Source organism: Myotis nattereri, assembly GCF_964212035.1.
Source record: "Myotis nattereri genome assembly, chromosome: 2".
Lineage (NCBI taxonomy): Eukaryota > Metazoa > Chordata > Mammalia > Chiroptera > Vespertilionidae > Myotis > Myotis nattereri.
Window position 1 is genome coordinate 196641030 of NC_138076.1, and position 22203 is coordinate 196663232.

At 41.8% G+C, this 22203-nt stretch overlaps 1 protein-coding gene across 2 annotated transcripts in view; it reads right to left on the reverse strand.

Annotated features, from left to right (window-relative positions):
- The window catches only part of NTN4 (netrin 4), a 110898-nt gene extending 88926 nt beyond the window's left edge, over positions 1–21972 (reverse strand). Inside the window, exons 1-2 of one of the 2 annotated variants that reach the window (XM_081084455.1) lie at positions 21401–21972; positions 17846–18375 (exon numbers count right to left, since the gene is read on the reverse strand). In XM_081084455.1, coding sequence (XP_080940581.1) covers positions 17846–18375; positions 21401–21455 — 585 coding nt within the window. In that variant the 5' untranslated portion in view covers positions 21456–21972. The remainder of the gene's footprint in view (positions 1–17845; positions 18376–21400) is intronic. The other variant, XM_081084456.1, reaches the window with a different exon arrangement.
- Positions 21973–22203: the final 231 nt, after the last annotated feature.

The following is a 22203-nucleotide window of genomic DNA, read 5'->3' on the forward strand; positions in this document are numbered from 1 at the left end:
CTCTCTAAAAATCAACAAAAAAACATAAAATGTTCCTCTGTGTAAAGCTGGAATCTGTCCTATGCAACTTCTAAACTTGACTTGCAGCTATACAAAGTAAGTTTATTTTATCTTAAATAAGGAAGTGCTTATTTAAGTCCAAATATTTAAGGGCAGCCATCAACTTACCTTTCATTCTCCATGTAAAATATCCACCATGTCTCACTTCACACACTTTCTAGACCAACTACCACTTTGGCTGAGTAGCAAATGACCTCTGTTTCATGTACATGCACAAATTACTGATGACATTATTTTCCAGACATTTTCCTCTCTAAGATGTCAAACAAACTCTAACCTCCATTTCTGAGCATCCCTTTTCCCAATTTTATTTTTTAATCCAAATATATTTGAAAGGCTTTTCTGTAACATAAGGAATATTCAGATTGTAAAAGACCTATAGTGTTTTCAATGCAGCCATTTGGGAAGAAATGGAGCTGAGTGGAGACAGGGAACTGAGAAGAAAAAAATTAGTCCTCTAAGAGAATTTCATTTTTGTAGCCTTTTGAGCACTCATCTCCAATAATCATGGAGGCATGACTACAGTTCTAATGTCAGTATTTTGGGAAGTGGAGAGGGCATGAAAAAGTTACTTCTACAATGGAATAGAATGTTGCGATATTATCTGCATATTTCCATAACATCTGTCATTGTATTATTTAGTCCATGAGAAAATAATATTTCTGGTTCCATGCCAACTAAACTGACAGGCAAACTGACAGGAAAGGCTGAGGTAACAGAGGGGAGGAAGGCTGTGGGGAGGTGGCAGCAGCCTAAATATTCAGCAGCCACCTATGAAACAAATCAGTTTCCCCTCTTCCTACCAATGAAGTGATGAAGGTAACTGGCTTGAAATTAACCAGAATATTTTAAACTAGAGGCCCAGTGCACGACATTCATGCACTGGGGGGGAGGGGGGTCTCTCAGTCTGGCTTGTGTCCTCTTGCAGTCCAGGACCCCTAGGGGATGTCCGTGGGGAGCGGGCCTAAGCTGGCAGTTGGACAACCCCTGAGGGGTTCTTAGCACTGCTGCGGAGGCGGGAGAGGTTCCTGCCACCACCGCTGTGCTTGTCAGTCTTGGAGACTGGCTTCTGGCTGAGCAGTGCTCCTCCTGTGGGAGCGCACTGACCACCAGGGGGCAGCTTCTGCATTGAGCGTCTACCCCCTGGTGGTCAGTGTGAGTCATAGCGACCAGTCATTCCGCTGTTTGGTCGATTTGCATATTAGGGGTTTATTATATAGGATGGCCTTTAAGGATAACTACTAGGGGACAGTTCCATAGGCAACCTATCTTCCTGGTTACACAGCACCTGCTAGACCCTATGAAGTAGTTAATGCCTTATCAAGTGGGCTTTTAAAGAAGAAAAGCTACAAAAGGAGCAGAAATGGCACATCACTGAATATCCAGCCTTGAATTTCCACATGTGCCTGGTGCAAGTGCTTGATAAACAGGTGCTTGTGAGTTATGATTACAATATTTCAAATTAATAATCTTGTAAATATGTTATGGTTCCCTAACTGACTTGAACAGGACCTCAAGAAAGGCTTTTTCAAGCATATTACTTTCAAAGACCATTAATCTTAACAACAAACCTGCCATACAAAATCACAAAGTATCTATTCTTAACAAAAAAATAGGGAATCCAGGTGAGGGACACGACCTGAACTCTCCTTGCTCATTCTAATTTCACTACAGAGCAACCTCTTAAGAAAATCACTTGGAAATTCCTCTTTCAGTCTGAAATACCAACAAGGTGTAGGTGGCTACATTTTTTTCAGTTTTGATAAGAAATTTTACTTTAGGCTCATTCTTGTATCTTATCATAACATTGCCATCTAAAAATATCTTTAAAAACTTATTTCCTTATCTAGTACTTGACATTCATAGTATAGTTTAAAAAGAATTTGTAGTGTCACAGTAGATTCGTAAGTCTAAAATATGGAACAGAGAGACATAAATTGTCCTTTGTACATCTATTTGTTCATTTTCTCTAAATCTGACTCCCTCCAGTTTATTTTTTACTACCTATGAAGATGACTGGGCTACTGCTTTAATAAAAAGCTATGTAATTTCTTATATTAACTTTACCAACTATTAAATGACTCAAACTCATGTTCTCTAACTAAATATCTGTCCAAAAGCACTAAGCAAGAATGTAGACCCCCTGATGCTCCTAGAAACATGTGTGTGTTACATGTCGTTGTCAGCTCTGACTCCTAGAGACCTAGGATGTCTGCATTGTCCTGTCCTCTACAGCCCCCTGTTCAGCTCCTATACGCACATGCCTGTGGCTTCTTTTATGAGTCAATCCATTTCATACTGGTTCTTCCTCTTTTCCTGCTGCTTTCTATTTTCCCCAGCATTATTGTCTTTTCTAAAGAACCCTGCCTTCTTAGGATGTGCCTGAAGTAGGATAGCTTCAGTTTTGTCATTTTTGCTTCCAGTAATATTTGAGGCTTAATTTGCTCTAGGCCCCACGTGTTCATCTTTCTGGTGGTCCAGGTTATCCATAGATGTCTCCTCCAACACTGTATTCAAATGAATCATTTTTTTCCCCTATCAGCCTTCTTTACTGTCCAACTTTCATGACCCTGTATAGTAATGCATAGCATTATGTCCTATATAATAAAAGGGTAATATGCAAATAGACCAAAGGGCAAAACAACCAAACAACCAGTCAAAGTGTAATATGCTAATGATATGCTAAGGCTGCTCAACCGCTTCCTATGACATGCACTGACCACCAGGGGGCAGATAGTCAACTGGTCAACCAGTTGCTATGATGTGCACTGACCACTAGGGAGCAGATGCTCTGACTGGTAAGTTAGTTTGCTGTGGGGGTCCGGAGAATCAGGACTGAGCAAGATGGGCCAGACATGCCCTGGAGCCCTCCCGCGGTCCCTCCCTGGCCCCGATTGTGCACTGGTGGGGTCCCTCAGCCTGGCCTGTGCCCTCTCGCAATCCAGTACCCCTTGGGAGGGATCCCGCAGGTCACTCCCCTTGGGAGGGCACCAGATGCAGGGCTCATGGCTGGTGAGCGCTGCTGCAGCAGCACGAGCCTCTCCCAATCAGGACGGATCGGGCACGAGCCCGTGGCAGGCACAGTGGGGCCGGGATAAACGGGAGTGGCAGGTGGGAGCTTCAGGCGGCATTGAACTGTGGGTTTCGGCTGGATCCCTGCAGGCCACCCACAGGGACCCCACCTGTGCACGAATTCTGCCTCTAGTAGTAATATAAACATTGACAATTAATCTATGTTAGTATGAGAAGCCACTAACTGATAAATGGTTTGTGTTCTAAAAAAGCCCACTTGCCTGGGCTTTAGAGTGCATTTTTATGTCTGCTTTTGTTTATTACTGTACCCCAAGAGCCTGAGATAATGCAAGACTCATAGTATGCACTCAAATACTTGTTGAATGACTGATGAACAACTTCACTGATAATGTAATCAAATAATAATAATTAGCACTTATATAGTAGCCACTTATGACACAGATGTATGCCTTATCTTATTCTTTCTGACATTGATTCAATTTACACATGAAGAATCTAAGTTCTCTAAATTAAAGTCATTTAGGCTACCCAGTGTGGGGCATGCAGGAGGCAGCAGATCAATTATTCTCATCATTGATGTTTCTATCTTTCTCTCCCTCTTCCTTACTCTCTGAAACCAATAAAAAATATATTTAAAAAACAACAAGATAGAGACTGAAAGAAGAGGGACTTCTTTGGCTTTTCCCTGCCTTCCCTTTCTTTGTCAGTGAAGCAACTTACATATGTGCAATGGTTATAAAGGACCACTCATCTTACACCAAAATTGAGGGTTTCTGTCTACCTAGCAGAAAGACTGTCATGACTAGCTGAGCAGTGCCCAGTCCATGACCTCTGCTATTGGAGTTGTTTGGATGTAAAGGATTTTCTTCAGTCATTTACTCACCCTATGGTATAATCTATGTACCCAGAGGTGGATGGGGCATTATAGAGCCCTGACACAAACCTTTAAATCTGTACATGAGTCCTGTCTGTAATATCACTCACTGGTGATCATTTAGACTTTACCAAAACATTTCCTGGATGGAAAACTAAAGGGAGCTCTCTTTGTCTTTTGGATACATCCAGTTTTTAAGAAAGTCTTTCTTTGGTCATATTCTTGCCTTCTGCAAGTATCAAAGTCCATTTAATCCCTCTCCAAATATCTGAAGAATGTCAGCAATGCCTGAGCATCCATAAATCCTCTCTCATAGGAGAAATATCCCAAGTTAATTGTTCATTTTGCAATGAGGTTTCTAATTGATCTCACCAGTCCTATTCAGCTTTCTCTAAATAGAAATATCCTTGGCCTGAACATAATATTCTAGCTATGCTTCAACTGGAGAACACAACAGAAGGACTATTCTCTCCTTTGTTTGGAACATTCTTCTTCAGCGTAGCCTAAGATTGCATTAGCTTTTTTGGTAGTCTTGATATATTGTTGACTCACATTGAAATTACAATCAACTGAAACCCTCAGGTCTTTTTCACATGAATGGCTGATAAGTCACACCTTTCTAGTGATAGTACAGTTGATTTTTAAAAAGAGGAATTTATGTTTAAAGCTATTAAATTTAATCTCGTAAGTTTTGCTCAAGAATCTTTCATACTGCTCCCTGAGTTGTCTTTCTGATTATGTTGTCCCTAGCAGCAGAAATGTTGATTGATCTCCACTACCCACAGGATCAAGTCCAAAATACTTGGTTCACTTGACCTTGCATAATCTGACCTGAGCCTCCAGAGCCAGCTTCATTTCCCCCATCCCTCTCTCTACCCCACTACCCTTCCATACTGTACTCTCTAGCCATTCTAAGAGTTGACTTTCCTTATACATGTGCATTTTCCCATGGAATTCCCTTCCCTACCTTTTGATTACTATTCATCCTTTACTTAAGAGACAACAATTTAAAAGTCTCGATCAGACTGTGAACTCCTTGAAGGCAGGATTATACCACAGTGAAGGTCAGGTAACAGGAAAGGGACATAGCTTACAAGAGTTTTGGTGGTTGTTTTTTTAAAGTTTTATTGTTGTTTTTTTGATTTGTTTTGTCAAAGAAAATAATATCGAAACCTTTCTCTTCAAAGCTAGTTTCTCCTCCCAACTCTAGAAATGCAGGTAATTTGGATTTGTCTTACTTGAAATAGCAGTTCTTACTTAGGGAGAGGGAGTGACAAGCTTGGTGGTTTATCCAAGTGAATCCATAGTGTCCAGAGGCACTGTCACAAGACAGTTGTTTTGCAGAATCACAAAACAATCACCTTCCACCCAGCACAGCATTGTGAAAAGAAGCCCAACTGGAAACACCAAAGAAGCAGATGCATGAGGGCCCTTATCTAATCATTTCCAATAATCTGATGAAAAATAAAATCCCCAAGGTAACTTTTACATGTACTTTCCACTGTTCTCCAATAGGCAGTGATAGGTTTGTATCTTTCCACATAATTTAGCTAAGTGAATGAGAGGGCAGTATAAGAGAAGAGCATTGGGAAAAGAAATCATGTGTGCAAGGGTCAGAAGGTAAGAACGAGCCTGGCACCTTGGAATAATACAAGTAGTTCAATAAATACCGCTGGAGGTGAGGGTATAAGAGGCAGTAATGGGAAATAAAGCCAAGGGGCATTCAGAAAGGGCCTAGCATGCCTCATTAAAGAATGTGGACTATGTTATGAGGGAACCGGAGAGTCACTGATGAGTTTTAAGCAGGAAAGTGCTATTTTGGATTTTAAAAAGATCCTTCAGAGTGTGATATAGAAAATATATTGGGACTCAAGCAAAACAGGCTGGAGAGACCATTTAGGAGAACATTAGTGCAATAATGTATACAGATAAAAAAACAGTGGTGGTTTGTGCCAGGGTAGCTGTAGGGGTGGAGAGAAGTATACCTATTCGAGGGAGACTCCAGTAGCAAAATGGGATAGGACTTGGTGAGTGACTGAATTTGGCTGAGGAGAGAAAGAAACTGAAATGGATCTCTGCTTTTCACTTTGATGGGCCTCTCTGTGTTAGACAGGTTTTTATTTTTATTTTCTCAGTGAGATAAGAAGCAAGCATTTTAACTGAGAGCAAACAATGGGTGTGAGAAGGGGTCTTAGGGAAAAGAGAGACACTGAGTCGCTAAAGGAATGAAAGAGAGCTGAAGAAAAAATGATTTCCAGGGAAGTCTGAGGGCCAAATTGGAGCTTGGAAAGCCTAAATTTGTAGAGCATTTCTCAGTATAAGTGTTATTATTTTTCATATTAGAGTTCAGCTGTCTGGCTGAAGAACAAGAAGGTGAACAGTAGGATTGATCTAGAATTGGGGTGTGATGGAAAGACAGGGGCAATGGAGTTGAGAGAACTGATAGAAGATTCCAGAGAGAAGATCATGGGAACAGGCTAGGTATCATGCTCATTTTTGGAGACAAATAGGTATTTTGGGACCAGAGAAGAGATAAAAGAAGTGGTCTAATGTGACATAAGTAAATGCTTGGAGGAAACAAATGAAAATTTGGGGGAGGGGGGGAGGAATGGCCAGAAGAAATAAATAGAAAAGGACAGGGTATGGGAAGCGAGGGAGTTGGGAGTTGGGGAACAGGAGTTGACAATCATCTTGTTCTTTGTTTTTGCAAACTATACCTCTTCACTATACCCCTCCCACAGAGAAAATCCCCCAGCGGCCTTACATTCGTCTAAACCAGCGGTTCTCAACGTGTGGGTCGCGACCCCTTTGGGGGTCGAACGACCCTTTCACAGGGGTCGCCTAAGACCATCGGAAAACATATATAATTACATATTGTTTTTGTGATTAATCACTATGCTTTAATTATGTTCAATTTGTAACAATGAAATTGGGGGTCACCACAACATGAGGAACTGTATTAAAGGGTCGTTGCATTAGGAAGGTTGAGAACCACTGTTCTAAACTTTGATAATCATCAGAGAGGGAGCTATTGTTACAAAAGGGTGTGCATCCCTTTGGGTATATTGGAATGGGAAACAACAAGGAGGAGGATTCCTGGAGAGTGAGCTGCCTAGTTCTTCTAATAGATCATTGGATGTGTTCTCCATTGACTTTGTTTTTGTTTTTGTTTTTTTGTGCGTTTTTTTTTGGAGGTGGGGAAGGGGCCAGAGGTTATATTTTTTTTTTGCCGGCGGCGGGGGGGGGGGTGGGGGGGTGGGGGGGGCGGTGGGGGAAGGTGGTCAGAGGTTATTTATTGGGACATGTAATATGAGAGAGGCATTGATTACAAAAGGAATTAATGGAAAACCCCAAAGACCTCAGAAGGGTTAGATTGGCTGAAATAAAAAATAATTCTTCATGAAGATTAAACGGTATAACAAAGTGACTACATTTTCTATCTTCAATTTTAAAACGAAGTCTCTTTCAATAGCAGCTGAAAGATACAGTGTTAGCTCAAATAAACATGATGTCATGCAGAAACCATCTGAATATTTTTCATACTTTTTTGTTTGTTTTAGGAATTGTGGTTATAAAGTATAAAGTGACATCAGCAAACTTAGTGATACCTGGAAAGACTCTGTTCCTCTGTCAGTTGCAAGACAGTTAGGAAAAGAAGATAAATATGACACAGAGAGAGGGTTGGTATTTTGTGTTTTTGTTCTTTTGTGTTTTTGTTAACAAGACAAACTATCCAAGAAATTAGTGTGTTCTATAGCGATTAAGTGAGATGTGTATGAAAGGCCCAGCACAGTAACTGCACATTATACTGTGATCTCTAAATGTTGGCTTTCTCTTCTCCCTCTTAACAGAACAATTAACCATTAATACAGTAAACACTAATTAAAACATTAATAAGACATATCTTGACATTTTAAACACTTAAATGAGATTTTTACATAGCTCTCATGCCTTAGGTAGACACTCTCCATCAAATTCTGCAAATCAAAGTTTACAACATACTAAGCAGAGAAAATGTGTACAATGCTATCTTTTAATTTCATTTTCAGTACTGTGATGACCCAGGGGCATTCCAAAATTAAATTCCTATAGTTTGAATTCTGAGTCTAAAAAGAAAAAAAACAACACACAAGTTGGATGAGTTAAAATGAATACAAGGCCCTTAAACCTGAAGAGATTTTTGAAGGCCCCCTAGAGTCAACATTTCTCTTTCAGCATGGTATTTTCAAAGATATCTTTCTCCATCTATACTGTTTCCTCTCTCTTTTCCGTCATCATCTGTTATCCAATCAGTGCTTTCCCTTTCCCGTATTTGTTTTGGTTTGTCTTTTGAAAGCTTCACGTTGCAGCTCTCATGCCTTCTCTCTCACTTGTCATTTTAAAATGCACACCTACTGTTCTGACTGTGGTAATTCAATGTTATTCAATTCATATTGCTGCTTAATTCAACAACTGTTGGGCAAATAGATTGGTGAGACTGGCTTGCGTGTAAACCTTGGCCATTTCAGAAGTGTTTTTGGTAATGGCAGTTTGATCCTGCCCTAGGCTCAGCACTTGGAGTTTCCTCTTTCCTATCCACACCCACTCCCTTGATGATCTCATCCAGTTTCACAGCTTTAAATATCATCTCTAAACTGATGACTCCTAAATTTATATATTTAGTTCAGATCTCTCCTCTGAGCTTTAAACGCACAGATCCAACTACCTACTGAGTGTCTCCACTTGGATATCTCATAGGCAACTCATACTTAATGTGTCCAAAAATGAGCTCTTGGCATCCCTCTCCAAGTCTGCTCCCCCTAGAATCTTCTCCATCTCAGTAAATGGCTGTTCTACTCTTCCCAGGTGCTCAGGCTAAAAACATCCTTACTACTCTCTTTCTCTCACACTCCACATTCAACCTTTCAGCAAATGCTATTGACTCTCTCCATAAAATAGATCCAGAACTCAACCACTCTTCACCATTTCCACAGCTCCCCTCTGTCCATGCACCATTAAATCTAGCCTAAATTATTTCAATATCATTCTAACTAGTCTCCCTCCTTCCCACTTTGATCTTTTCTTAGCTTACAAGTCAGAGTGATCCTATTCAAAATACATTGATTATATCACCCCTCTACTTAAAACCTCAAATGGCTTCCAGTGTCATTCAGAGTAAAAGCAATGGCCTTCAAATAATCACTTATGGTTCAAATTGGGACCAATTTAAAAATGAAAGGGGATGTTAAAAATAATTAACAGGCTTTAACTGATCTAGGTATAAATTTGGGTCATCCTGGGTATCTCCTTACCTACAGTACCCCATAATCTCTGACCCCTGACCTCACCTACTACACTGTACTTTGACCCTTCTGACTCCACACTAGCATCCGCACAGTTCTAAGGGCACCAGGCAGACTTCCTCAGGGCCTTTGTTCTTTCCCTAGGTGTGCTCACTGCTCACTTCTCTTTCTTTCAGGTCCTATTCAAAAGTCTCAGTGAGGCATTCCCTGAGAGCTCTATCTAAACATTAAAAACAACAACAACAAAACAGCCCTCCCCACTTCCTAGCTCCCTTCCCTGCTTTATTTATTTATTTTTTTATTTACACTTATCACTACCTAACATTCTATATATTTTACATTCTTTAGCACCTTACATTTAGAATATAAGCTCAAGAGCAGAAAATTTCAACTTCTCTGTATCCCCAACTCCTGAAATAGTGTCTCACACATAGTAGATACTTTACAAATATTTGTAGAAAGGATGAATGAATCATGACTACTTTGAAAAGATTAATACTTAGATGTATATCACCCCACACAGTTAATAAACAGTATTATGATTGTATAGTTAGTTCTTTTCATGTAATTCAATTCAACAAACGTATTTCGGACATTTTTGCCTTGTAGGGGAAGTGTGCTAGGTGCAGAGGTTGGAAGGGACATATACAATGATAGAAGGGACAAAGTTACTCAAGAAACAAACACTACAGGAGTAGAAGAGATAGGGGACATGATGTTTCAGCTACATGTGAGTGACACAAAGTGCATGGCAGTGCAGAGGAGGGAGAGATTACATTCACCAACTTTTCAGACACTGTAGTAACTTACATATTCTTTGGCATGATTCATTTCCCTCATCTTCCAGAGCCCCAACTTCTAATAACCCCATTATAATATGTAGGGTTCTCCATTACATGTATGCCCAGATATACCCGACTTCCAGGTGCCTGCTCCTCAACTGTTCTTCATTGTCCAGCCTTAATTTTTCAATGTAATCCATTAATTAATAACACAGCATTTAAAATCCTCTATCTCAAAGTTTCAAGACTATTTTAACCAAATAGTGGCAAAGTTGAACCATTGAATCAGACAAATACTAAGCAAAAAGATGCTAAACAGATTTTTTAAAATAGCTATAAAGAAGGCATTTTTGGAGGAAAAAAATCCTCTTTTGAAATCAATAAATCAAAGTTTATTGATTTGATCTCTGGGGTTATTCTAATTTTTATGTCACCTCTTTAAACACTTTTAATTGATAACCACCCTGTGGGTTTTCTTTAAACTAAAGGTATTTTTGGGAAATGCGCTGTTATAAATCTCTAGCCTCACCCGTATAGGAAAGGTATACAGCCCCAGGGAGTGGATAATTGAAGCACTCTAAACAAATATACACAATATTCTATTTTTCAAGGAAGTTCAACAAAATTGTAGCAGAGAATATACTTCAAAGTAAAACATTAATACATAGGATGACTAAGTTAGAAAAATTGCTTAAAGCAGTTACTGTCTTGATAAAAACTATTGTACTCCCCTCACCCCTAAAACAAACCAATCAAAACTATGCAAAGTGGTATAGAAGAACTTTGATACTCATTCACATTTAGCTCATTTTAAATGCTCTAAGTGCAAACAGTCTTTATTTGTTGTAGATAATTTTCCTATCAATGTAAAAACATCTACTTTTTTATGCAAAGTTCATGCAACCATTTACAAATTATCAGTTAAACAGTAAGTGGTATATAATACCTAATAATTGCTATAGCAATTTAATTTTAGTGTAGGATTTGGTGCTTTTTTATATTTTGGATTTATAATAAAGCTTAATCATATAAATGATTTTAAGGCAAGCTAATAATCCCAGCTCAGGTTAGCTATTATTTATTTGATTCTGAACAGGTTTCTTAGACTCACTAAGTCTCAGTGTCTTTGTCTGTAAAATGGGTCTAATACTAATTCTTGTGAGAATAAGGGGTACAGTGTACTTTACAGGGTGCCTGACACATGGAAGGCTTCAACTGATATTAGCTGCCACTAGGATTCCTGACCATTGATGCTGCAGAAATAGGCATGCGCAGATTTCAGTGACCAAAGAAACAGATGACCAATTAGAAAATAGTCCTACTCATGTACTACTTTGCTTTATCTTTTAAGTTTAAAAATCCGAAATATTGCTTAGCATATTATAACTGTAAATACCTGTATAAACCTGAGTAAGTCGTTTATCATTTTCTGAACACTTGTGCCATACTGACTTTATCATGAGGTATTGGAACATAATCTTTCCAATGGCCTAAAGCAGGGGTGGGGAACCTTTTTTCTGCCAACAGCCATTTGGATATTTATAACATCATTCTTGGGCCATACAAAATTATCAACTTAAAAAAATTAGCTTGCTATATTTGGTCAAACACTTAATTAACTCACCCCTAATGCCTTGGCAGGGCCAAACCAATGATTTCACGGGCCTTATATGGCCCATAGGCCGGATGTTTCCCACCCCTGGCCTAAATAGACAAATAGATACTTGAATCTTGAAAGGCATATTATCTGTACAACATATTGGGGAAATTAAGCATGTGCTATATCATGTTATTTAATAAATCCGTCTATAAATTGCAATATTTACTCTCTTCCCCAGGAGATTATAAGAACTGTGAAGGAAAGGAATGCATATAGTTTTTGTACCTTTCACACTACCTGGCATGGCACAAAGGAAGTTTAACCTAGCGCAGATAGCACTGGGCTTGACATCAGGAAGTACAGCTTTCAGCGGAGTAATTGTACACAAGTCAGTCACTTAACTTTCTTTAGGCTTCAGATTACTCATCAGTCATATGCTTTTCCATCGATGACATTTAGCTTCCTTTTCTCATTCTAAGAAACACTAGTCAGAGGGATTTTTACCAATGTTTGTCATTTTAACACACAACTTCATTTTCCCATATCTATAGATGGGAAGAAATGAAACCCTTAATTGCAGATTTTGTTCGCTCCTGAAAGCTTGCCGGGAGCTCAAAGTTCTTATCGTGGTTTATTCTATCAAATCTTTTAATCACTTTCAAAACAGCAAGCCCTTCCCTGCCATCCCTTAGCCTGTTTTATTTTCTCCTTAGTTCTGATTTACCATCGCACTCTGACATACTGTATATTTTACTTAATTATTTGTTCTCTATCTTCCCCTTCCCTCCACTGCAGCCTAAACTTCATGGGGACAGGAATTTTTATCTCTTTGGTTCACTGCTATATCCCCAGCGTCTGGAATGGGATCAGACACAGAAACTCAAAGATTACTTGATGAATAAATGGATGAATAAATATTATTTAAGATCTTTCATTAATCGCCTTTCCTCACCCTATTATTACCAACTCAGCTTCTCCATGTAGATCAGGGTTTCTGAATCATATCCCCTACCCAAGCATTTCAGTCCTCCATCTGTGTCATTTAAAGATATTCTCCTACTCACCCCTGCTTTTATGTCATTCTTGTGTTCATTCATTCAGTTACAGATTTATTAATTGCCTACTGTGGTCCAAGCAAATGCTGGGGATGCAGGGGTAAATAAGACCGATGCAATCCTTACCCTATTTAACAATCCTTGCCTAGTGCTTCATATGAGACCCAAACCCCCTCTGTTCTTGGCTTCTCTGTGCTGCTGCCTCCCATAAAATATTCCATATTCATAATGCCCTGGAAAAAAATATCCATGCCGTTTGGTTGGTTGCTATCCAATTCTGAATAGAGTTCTTCTAATAATAAGTTAATAGAACAGGGAGCAAGTGGTGCTAACTTCTAAGGAGATGACAACTACATCCCTTTAGAGTTGCTTTGGAGTCACTGAAACGATGCTGTTTCCTAAAGAGTGATAATTGAAATTTCAGTTCCATGAGGCCTGACTGTGTGGGCCCTAAAATAGCTTGCGACATCTCCCCACTTACTTGTTTTCTTTACCCAGAGCTAATCTGAGGTGCTTCTTTTCATCCTGAAAAAGCCTAATTAACCTATCATCTTTAGCTTCAAGGTGATTATTATCTATTGCTCCAACTAAATAGGAGACTAAGTCCCCAACTGACAGAGGGCCTTGATGTCTAACCATGCCAAGCACCAAGCCTGTCTGGGTCTTTTAAAAAAAATTGTTGAGGTATATTTGAAAATTAAGAATTTTTTACAGTGTACAATTGGATCACTGGATATATATATACTAGTACATTGTGAAATAATCACCATTTTCAAGCTAATTAACATATGCATCACCTCAGATGGTTACTTTTTTGCATGTGTTTAGTGAGAACACTAAGACCTATCCTCTTAGTAAATTTCAAATCTCTCTATATAAAAGCCTAAGAGACCATGACGACCGGTCGACTGAACGACTGGTCGCTATGATGCGCACTGACCACCAGGGGACAGATGCTCAACACAGGAGCTGCCCCCTGATGGTCAGTGCGCTCCCACAGCCAACCTCCTGTGGCCAGCCAACCTCCCGTGGTCCCTCCCCCAGGCCAGCGGCCCTGAGGGGCCCCGATGGGGGCCAGCCAGCCAACCTCCTGGCCCCAGTCGGCCCCATCTGGACTTGGGCAAGGTGGGTTCCGATCGGCCTCGATCTCCGGCCAGGCGGAGGGAACCCACCCGTGCATAAATTCATGCACCGGGCCTCTAGTATACAATAAAGTCTTGTTAACGATAGTCATGTTTGCTGTTCATTAGATCTCCAGAACTGATTCATCTTGTATAACTGAAATGCTGTACCCTTTGAACAACATCTCCCCTGGCTGTGCTTTTTGCCAGGATTTTGGGGAGCACTTTATACCTTCACCCAAGCATTTCCCAAGTTGGGCTCTGGGGATCTCTGGAGTTCTGAGAGAGAGCAACTGCAGTTCTAAAAAAAGAGGGTCCCATGGATAAATGAGTTTGGAAGTGTTTCAGCCTATATTTCCCACTTGGGGATACAGGATAAATAATGTGAATATGTATGTATTTATAAATGTTTAATTTTGTTAAGCCCAGTCAGTGTTTCCCAACCTGGTTTGGAATGGAACCTCTATTCCTAGAACACCAGTGACATCTCAGAGGACATTCCTGTTCTGAGGAATGTTGTTGGGTGAATTCTTTCTTACCTTCCTGTCATATACAAATGAATAACAAATTGTTATGAGAGTGAGCAAGGAGAGAGATATGCATATAATCTCTCTGTGAGCAGTTCTTGGGGATCGATAGTGGAAAAGAATATAGTTTTTATGGAACAAATAATAGACTTAAAGCCAGAAGACTTATGATTTAGTCCTTGCTCTATGACATAACTAACTTTTATCTCTGAATCTCAATCTGCCCTCCTATAAAGGAGACACATTTTAGGATAGCCCTACCCCATTCTTTGAAACTGCTGGTCAGTTTAGGAAGTGTTGTGTGTTTTTTTTAATATATTTTTTTATTGATTTCAGAGAGGAAGGGAGAGGGAGATAGAAATATCAATGATGAGAGAGGCTCATTGGTCTGCTGCCTTCTGCACACCCGGTACTGAGGATCAAGCCCGCAACCCAGGCAAATGCCCTGACCAGGAATAGAACCGTGATCTCCTGGTTCATAGGTCGACACTCAACCACTGAACCACACCAGCCAGCCAGGCAGTTTAGGAAGTTTCTTTATAGCAGACTTAACTTTGATTTTAAAAGTATTCTTCTGGCCCATCTGGTATGTCTCAGTGATTGAGCACTGACCTGTGAACCAGGAGGTCATGGTTCAATTCCTGGTCAGGGCACATACCCGGGTTGCGGGCTCGATCCCCAGTGGGGGACATGCAGGAGGCAGCTGATCAATGATTCTCTTTCATCATTGATGTTTCTATCTCTCTCTCCCTCTCCTTTCCCTCTGAAATCAATAAAGATACATATTATTTAAAAATTAAAAGTATTCTTCTGGATGGATTTTTAGGCCTACAATTTTAAAGTCCTCTTTCGGATGACTGGTGCCTTCAGTTCTGTAAATGTAGGTATCTGGTGTGTTAGACATGAAACTACAGGCTCTCTAAGGCCTGAAAAGCCCAAAGAAGTATTTTGGAATAAACAATGGAAATAAATTATGAGATATATTTATCTTAGCCTAAGTAGTAGGATAATATCTTGAGAAGTCTTAAGTCTTATATAGAATGGAGGAAGTTATAGGTCTGTAATATTATAAATAAGCAATAAATGAAATTTGAAACTACTTATTTGATACTAGATTCATTGGCTTAGTTTTCTCATCACTCCATTTCCAAAGGTATAGATTGATGATACAGAGGTGTACTGTGAAATTAATTCATAACTTAAAACTAATTGATACTCCAGAGCAACATAGAAGAGGTGGGTTAATAGTATTTTCTGGGAAGGCTTGCCCTGGTTTTTCCTTTGAGGAAGACTTTCTTCTACTCTCTAATTCAGGAGGGAAATACTCCTTCCCCAACCTGCCCTCTTAAGGGAGGAAATTCCAGATAGTTTAATGTACACTTAAAAATCTTGCTCTCGAGGGAATTAGGTGGCATTTGATGTTTTTTGTTTGTTTGTTTGTTGTTTGCCATTGAAATATGTCTGTTGAAATAACTACAATGAAAAAAATGTAAAAACTAGATTTAAAATGCGACTGTACATTGGAATAACTAACAGATTTTAGTCTTTATCTGCTTTAAATTTTGATGTAAGCATTGATGACAATAGTAGTTTGTGTTTTAAAAAGATAAGATCTTTGTTTTTACTATAGGTTAACTAAATGTTACCTTAGTCATCTCTAAGCGATTGCTGGGCCACTGTAATGCATTCAATATAATGTTTGCTAAGCAAGCATGCCTGCCATCTGGTTACTGAAACTGTATTTTGCTGCTTCATAGATACACATGGCCCAGTAGCACTGAGCTGTAGGAAGCTGATATCAGCCTGTGGATCAATTCCAAAGCAATTTGAGAGTTCAAGCCATTCATTTGTTTGCAACACCAAGCAAGTGTTCTCCACATAAGAAAACAAAGAGTCTAACTTATCTGTCTCTTTTTTTTCCTGGTATCTTTAAAAATGCCTATCATGGTAGGGTGCACATGGATTTACAATATTAAGCCAACTTTAGGGACCGTGAAGAAAAATGGAAAATAGTCTGTGTACTGTGTGTGCCACATCCTTTCATTCTGGTGCCAGTGGCACTATTCCTGGTCTGCAAAGTGCACACAGAAGAAATAGCTGGATCACATGGCAAAGTCCATATGTGCCTTTGGTAGTGGGGTGGGGGGAGAGTTTCCCAAACCCACCTTTTCACAAGGCCCCAGGCAAGCACTGCCCCCCCCCCCTACCCAAACCAAAGGCACAATTACTAGCACTGAGTACAGTGCCTGGGATAGTAGGGGCTCAATAAATGTTACTAAATACTATCACCAGGGAAATCTGCAAATAGACATATAGATGACTGCTAAAAGAGTGCCTCTCTTAGTTTCTGTAGCCATTGTACTATATGCATTAGATGTATGCCTAACAACTTGTCTGGGCTTTCTTAACCTTTATGCTATTGACATTATGGCTAATAGTTCTTTATTGGGAATGGGAGAGGTGCTGTCATGTGCACAGTAGGAAATTTAGCAGCATCCTGGATTTCACCTACTAGATGCCAGTAGTGTCCCTCTCCCCAGCAAAAACGTCTCCAGACACTGCCAAATGTCCCCTGAGAAGGGGGATGGTGGCAAAATCACCCCTAAGTTAACCACTTATTTAATCTGTGTTTATGACATGTACCAAAATTAGAAATTTCATACTTCCTCTCTGCTCTTTTTTATAAATCAATATTTCTGAAGGTATTTTATTCTCTTAATCTGCTTTCACCCAATTTTCTCTGAAATTTTTCATATATCTGGAGATATATTAGGTACATCCATATAAGTTTAAAAGATCTGTTTCCCCCTTAGGAGAACGGAAATATGAAACAAAGAGAAATCACCCTATATAGAAAAGGGACTAATAGCTAAGGAGGCTGTTTTGCAGAATAAAATTGGGATGGTCTTGGGCCCAGGATAGAACCAAGACCCTGAATTGGTTGATGTATCTGTGAGTATGGAAATAACTTTTGTATCATTAAAAACAAAATCAAAACTACCTTCGTTTGTTTGCCATGCACTCTTGTAATCTTAACAATAAAACTCCACTGTTATACAACATATCCTTCTGACAGATTTTTTTTCCTCCCTTGGCTTTATTTTTATTTACTTCCTATTTATGTTAACAGTTTCAGGAAGATACCAGCATGGGCTCCAGGAACAGGCTGTCTCAGTAACTCCTGCCCACTTAGAAGCACAGTAAGTAGTCCTTCTCACTGATTAAATTATTAGCCTTTCAAACCTCTTAAGCAGAATGATGATATTGAAAAAAGAAAAAGAAAAATTAAAGTCTTAGAATTCCAACTTAAACCCAGTCAGTGGGCAACCTGCTTGAAAATGACTACACATCCATGTCTAAGGGCGAGAAATAATTTATGACAAATAAAGCTCATGAAAAATTCTAATTTCATTCATGTTGCTACAAGTATACCTTCATACTTTTAAAAAAATGTGGGCTGGTAACATTTTTCTACCTTATGTACAGTGTAGACTTAAACGTGTGCCCTTACCTCTCCTCCAGTGCACGGGAAGGGACTGGAGTATCTAGAAGTGCAAATAGCTCCCTTCTTGACAATATCATCTTCCAGGCCAAAAGTAGCCGAGCAGTTAGTTGCAAAGTACTTGTAAGGCTTCCATGTCTTCCCAAAGTCCTGGGACCGGTCCAGCACCATGGCTGCCGGCCTGGGGGACTTGAACACCATAATTAGATGAGTGAAGTAGAATTCGGCTTCCAGGTCTAACTGGATCTTTTCTCTGTGCACATCCTCAGCAGACTGCCACCACGTGCGAGGAAACTTGAAGGACGAGTCTGCCATGGCAGCTGGCAGGTGAGCCAGGTGAGGCTGAGCAGCATTGCATTTGTCACATTTGGGCTGCCGACAAGTCAGATCAGTGTTCTCACTATAGAAGCAGTACAGTTCAGTGGCGTTCTGACCACAGGTGGTGTCTGCCCAGAGTTTTCTCCCTAGAGCCAAATTTCCCATCTGAGGGTTACAGGCTTTCTCACAGCGTGAACTCATTCCAGCTACTCCACTCAGCCCTGGGGAAGGGAAAGCATATGTTATTCAAGACAAACCCATCTGGAAAGCTCTTCTGTCCACCTAGTCCATCTTCAACAGTCAAGTTACCCCTAAAGAGCTTGAGACTTTCAGTAAAGAGGAAATCCTACCAAATTTGAGCATGAATACCACTCTGTATTTATACCTCATTTGTGTATGCAAGTGTGGGAGTGTGCATTTCATGCTCAGATGCAAAATTCACATGAAGGAAAATAAAATCACTTTAGGGAAAGGGCAAAAGGAAGGAAAGTGGGAACACCGGGATAAAGATAACAGGCCTAACCCTTTTCAAGTACTTTGCTTTCTAGACATTCTCTATATTTGAAATATACTTATTTGTTTTTGATATCATGACTTAAATAACACCCCAAACAATAATGTGTTTAAGGTCATCCAACTTAGTCTTTTAAGTCTAATTTCAGTCATTAGCATTATCTAACATATTTATGAGAATGCATTAAGGAGGAAATGTTGAATCTATTACATTGTTAAACCAAAAATATGAAGGGACAGCCCTAACCAGTTTGGCTCAGTGGATAGAGCGTCGGCCTGCAGACTGAAAGGTCCCAGGTTTGATTCTGGTCAAGGGCATGTACCTTGGTTGCAGGCACATCCCCAGTAGGAGGTGTGCAGGAGGCAGCTGATCAATGTTTCCTTCTCATCAATGTTTCTAACTCTCTATCCCTCTCCCTTCCTCTCTGTAAAAAATCAATTTTATATATATATATATATATATATATATATGAAAGGACGAATTTGCTAGGAAAAGCAATGTGAAATATTTAATCAATAGACAATGGGATCACATTTGGGAGGCAAAGCTAGAAACTATGGGCACTCAGATGTGCAATAGCTATTTTTAATATTAAGTAAATATAACCAAGAAAAAAACCCTCTAAACTGCCAAATGTCAGAGAAGCTTATTTGACATGCTCTCTGCCTCTTGAGTACTAGGACAGGTTATATAGTAGTTACCTGTTTGCTTAACAGGAGAATGCTTACAGACTGGCTGCCACCAATAGCACCTTTAAACATTATTTGTGAACTGAAGCACCTTCTTAAAGAAACATGCGATTCCAGCCAAACAAAGATCCAACAGACTTTAATGTTTCAAAATTACTTAAAATGATAAGCATTATCCACTTATTAACATCCCGACTATATATTATAATCCTTTAATTTGGGTTTCTTGTTTTAATTATGAATACTGTAAGTAAGATCATCTATTTTAAACATTAAAACAGACAGGGAAAGAAAGAAGAGGAAGTGAAACCCCAAATTCTGGCTAATTGAACGTTTGTGCTTCTGAAGAAGGAGCACCTCTGAACTGTTATCACAGCACTGTTGAAATGACAGCTTAGATTAAAACAGAGATATTTCACACACGGAGGATCAACAGCCCTGCATGGCCTTTGCAACCAAAAGAAAGGGATTCCTGAGGCATATTCTTTACACGTCACATCCAAGTGTGCATCATGCCTGGACTCTGGTTAGCTGGGGCAACAGTTGCTTGTGGCCAGGATCACCCAAACACACAATGTGCTATGACTCACCTGTAAAGCATTTCAGGGAAAATCATATACTGCCCGTACAAGTATTTTTGACTTTAAACACTTAGCTTGTGATATTTATTTACAACCTCTTGATTGCTTTCATGTTTTTGCTGTAACATGGTTTGGAAAGGGACAGGTTTATTAAAGTTCACTTTGTGGTTAGGGGAGCATGGATAAGTCCACACAGGGGGTGCATAAATAGGAAGAAATAAAGTAAAATCTCGGACCTTTAAGGCTCCTTGGGTAAAGTACTGGATAATTTTCAATGCACCTAAACTAACAAGAAGTACGGAAAAGATAGAAGCCAGATAAATAGTGGGTGGACAAGACACTTGGAAATCATTGCTAAGAAAGTGACCAGTCAAGTATGGCGAGGATGCTCCTATGAGTCTGGCTGGTTTGGGATGCAGATTCTAGAATCTAGAGCCTGGCTTTTACTGTGAGCCAGCATCTCGGGGCAGAGTGCAAGAAGCCAAAGGGAAGGGGAAAACGATGCTCGCTAGCCACCAGTCGGTCCCTCCAGCCCACACTCTCCGTTCTGGAGCAAGGGAGATGTGTTTGAGAGACCCGACAGCTGACGAGTCCCTCACTTTCTTTCCCTCTAACACACTGAGCTACACTTATGCCTAATTGGAAACCAGGCGACCGTCAAGAGGGAGGGATTGGAGCAGGAGGAGCTCCCAAACTTAGAAAGGGCGAGCTAGGAACGGGTGGCCAAGAGTAGCCCAAGAAAGCCGGGATGGGAGTGGGAGGGAGAGCGCATCTGACGACGCCCCTGCCGGTCTTCCCGTTCCCCAGACAGGGAGCAGACCCGCCTCCGACCTCCCGCGGAGCCTCGGCCAGGGTACCAATTCCCCAGGCGCGGTCAGCCCGCTCCTTGCAACCCAGAGCGATCACCGCTCCCCGTCCCAACCCGGGTCTCACTCCGTTCCAGCCATCGCCCCGGCGAGAGGGCACTCACCTCGCCCCGGTGTCCCTACCTGGCTCCGGAGTACTCCGCAGGAGGTCGGGCACGAAGGCATCTCTCCCGACGAGAGAGCAGCCCTGGCCCACGCGCGCCCAGGGTCGCCGGGCCACCCCTCCCCATCATTCCTCAGGCCATGAAGTGCCGGGGGATGGCGAGCTTGGTCCTTTGTTCCCTCACAAAGTGGAAAGGCAGTTTTTCACTAACCCAAACCCAGAAAGAAACCAAGGTCATGTATCTCCGGCAGGGCGCACCCACGATATCGGGTTATCCAAGGGCATGTGTAGCGCAGTTGCAAAAGAAAAAAAAAAAATCAATACTATTTTAAACTGCGGAGACCGGGGAAAGGAGGCGGAACATGGCCACTCATTTCATCCTCGGGAGCTGAGCTCGGCGCTCCCGAAGCGCACTCCCCTGCACCCCGAGTCCTGAGCGGAGTACCTAAGAGCGAGGGAAGAGGGGTGGGGGGCCAGGCGCGTCACCACCCACCTGCGGCCACCGCGGAGCAGCCCCAGAGCAGCAGCAGCCGCGCGCAGCTCCCCATGTCCGGGAGGAGCCGGGGAGACCGGGTGCGGGATGAAGCGCCAACAGTCCGCAGGAACCCGGGCTCTTTATTTCTTCCTTCTCCCGGGGTGCCAGGCGGGATCAGCGGTCGCCGGCGACCGGGAGCTGCGGGCCGGGGTCGCGCCGGGAGGCGGGGTGACCCTTGCACACTGGCCTGGAGAGGCCCGCGCACCTCGGGGGCGGTGGGAGCTCCGGACCATAGCCGGCCGGGCCGCGCTGCCCGGCTGAGCGGTCCCGCGGCTCCTCCGCCGCTAGCCCGGGCTCGGCGCTCGCCGCAGCTGCCGCTGAACTTTGCGAGACCTTTCACTTCCCGGCCTCTGCCACCGCCGTCGTCTCCTGGGCGTCCTCCTCCGCTTTTACCACCTCCTCCGGCTGCGGCGTCTCGGTCCAGTCCTTCTCCACCGGCAGTTCCATGGGATGCATTTTTATTGCACCGACACCGCGGCGCTCCGGTGCCAGCCCTCCTCCCCTCGCACCTCCACCCCTTCCTCCTCCCGCCCGCCCCCCCGCCCCCTCTCCCCCCCCCCCCCTCCCGCGCTCGCTTGACAGCCGGGTGGTGCAGCCCGTGCGGCCCGGTCGCCACCGCCGTCTGCCCCGGGAGGGATCCCTTCGTGCAAACAGCCACCCTCCTTGCCTCGCTGCCAGCTTGTCCCGCCCGCCTCAGCCCCCACGCGCGCTCCTCATCTCGGCCCCCCGCTTCCCTCGTGTCCCTCCCGGAGCTTGCCCTT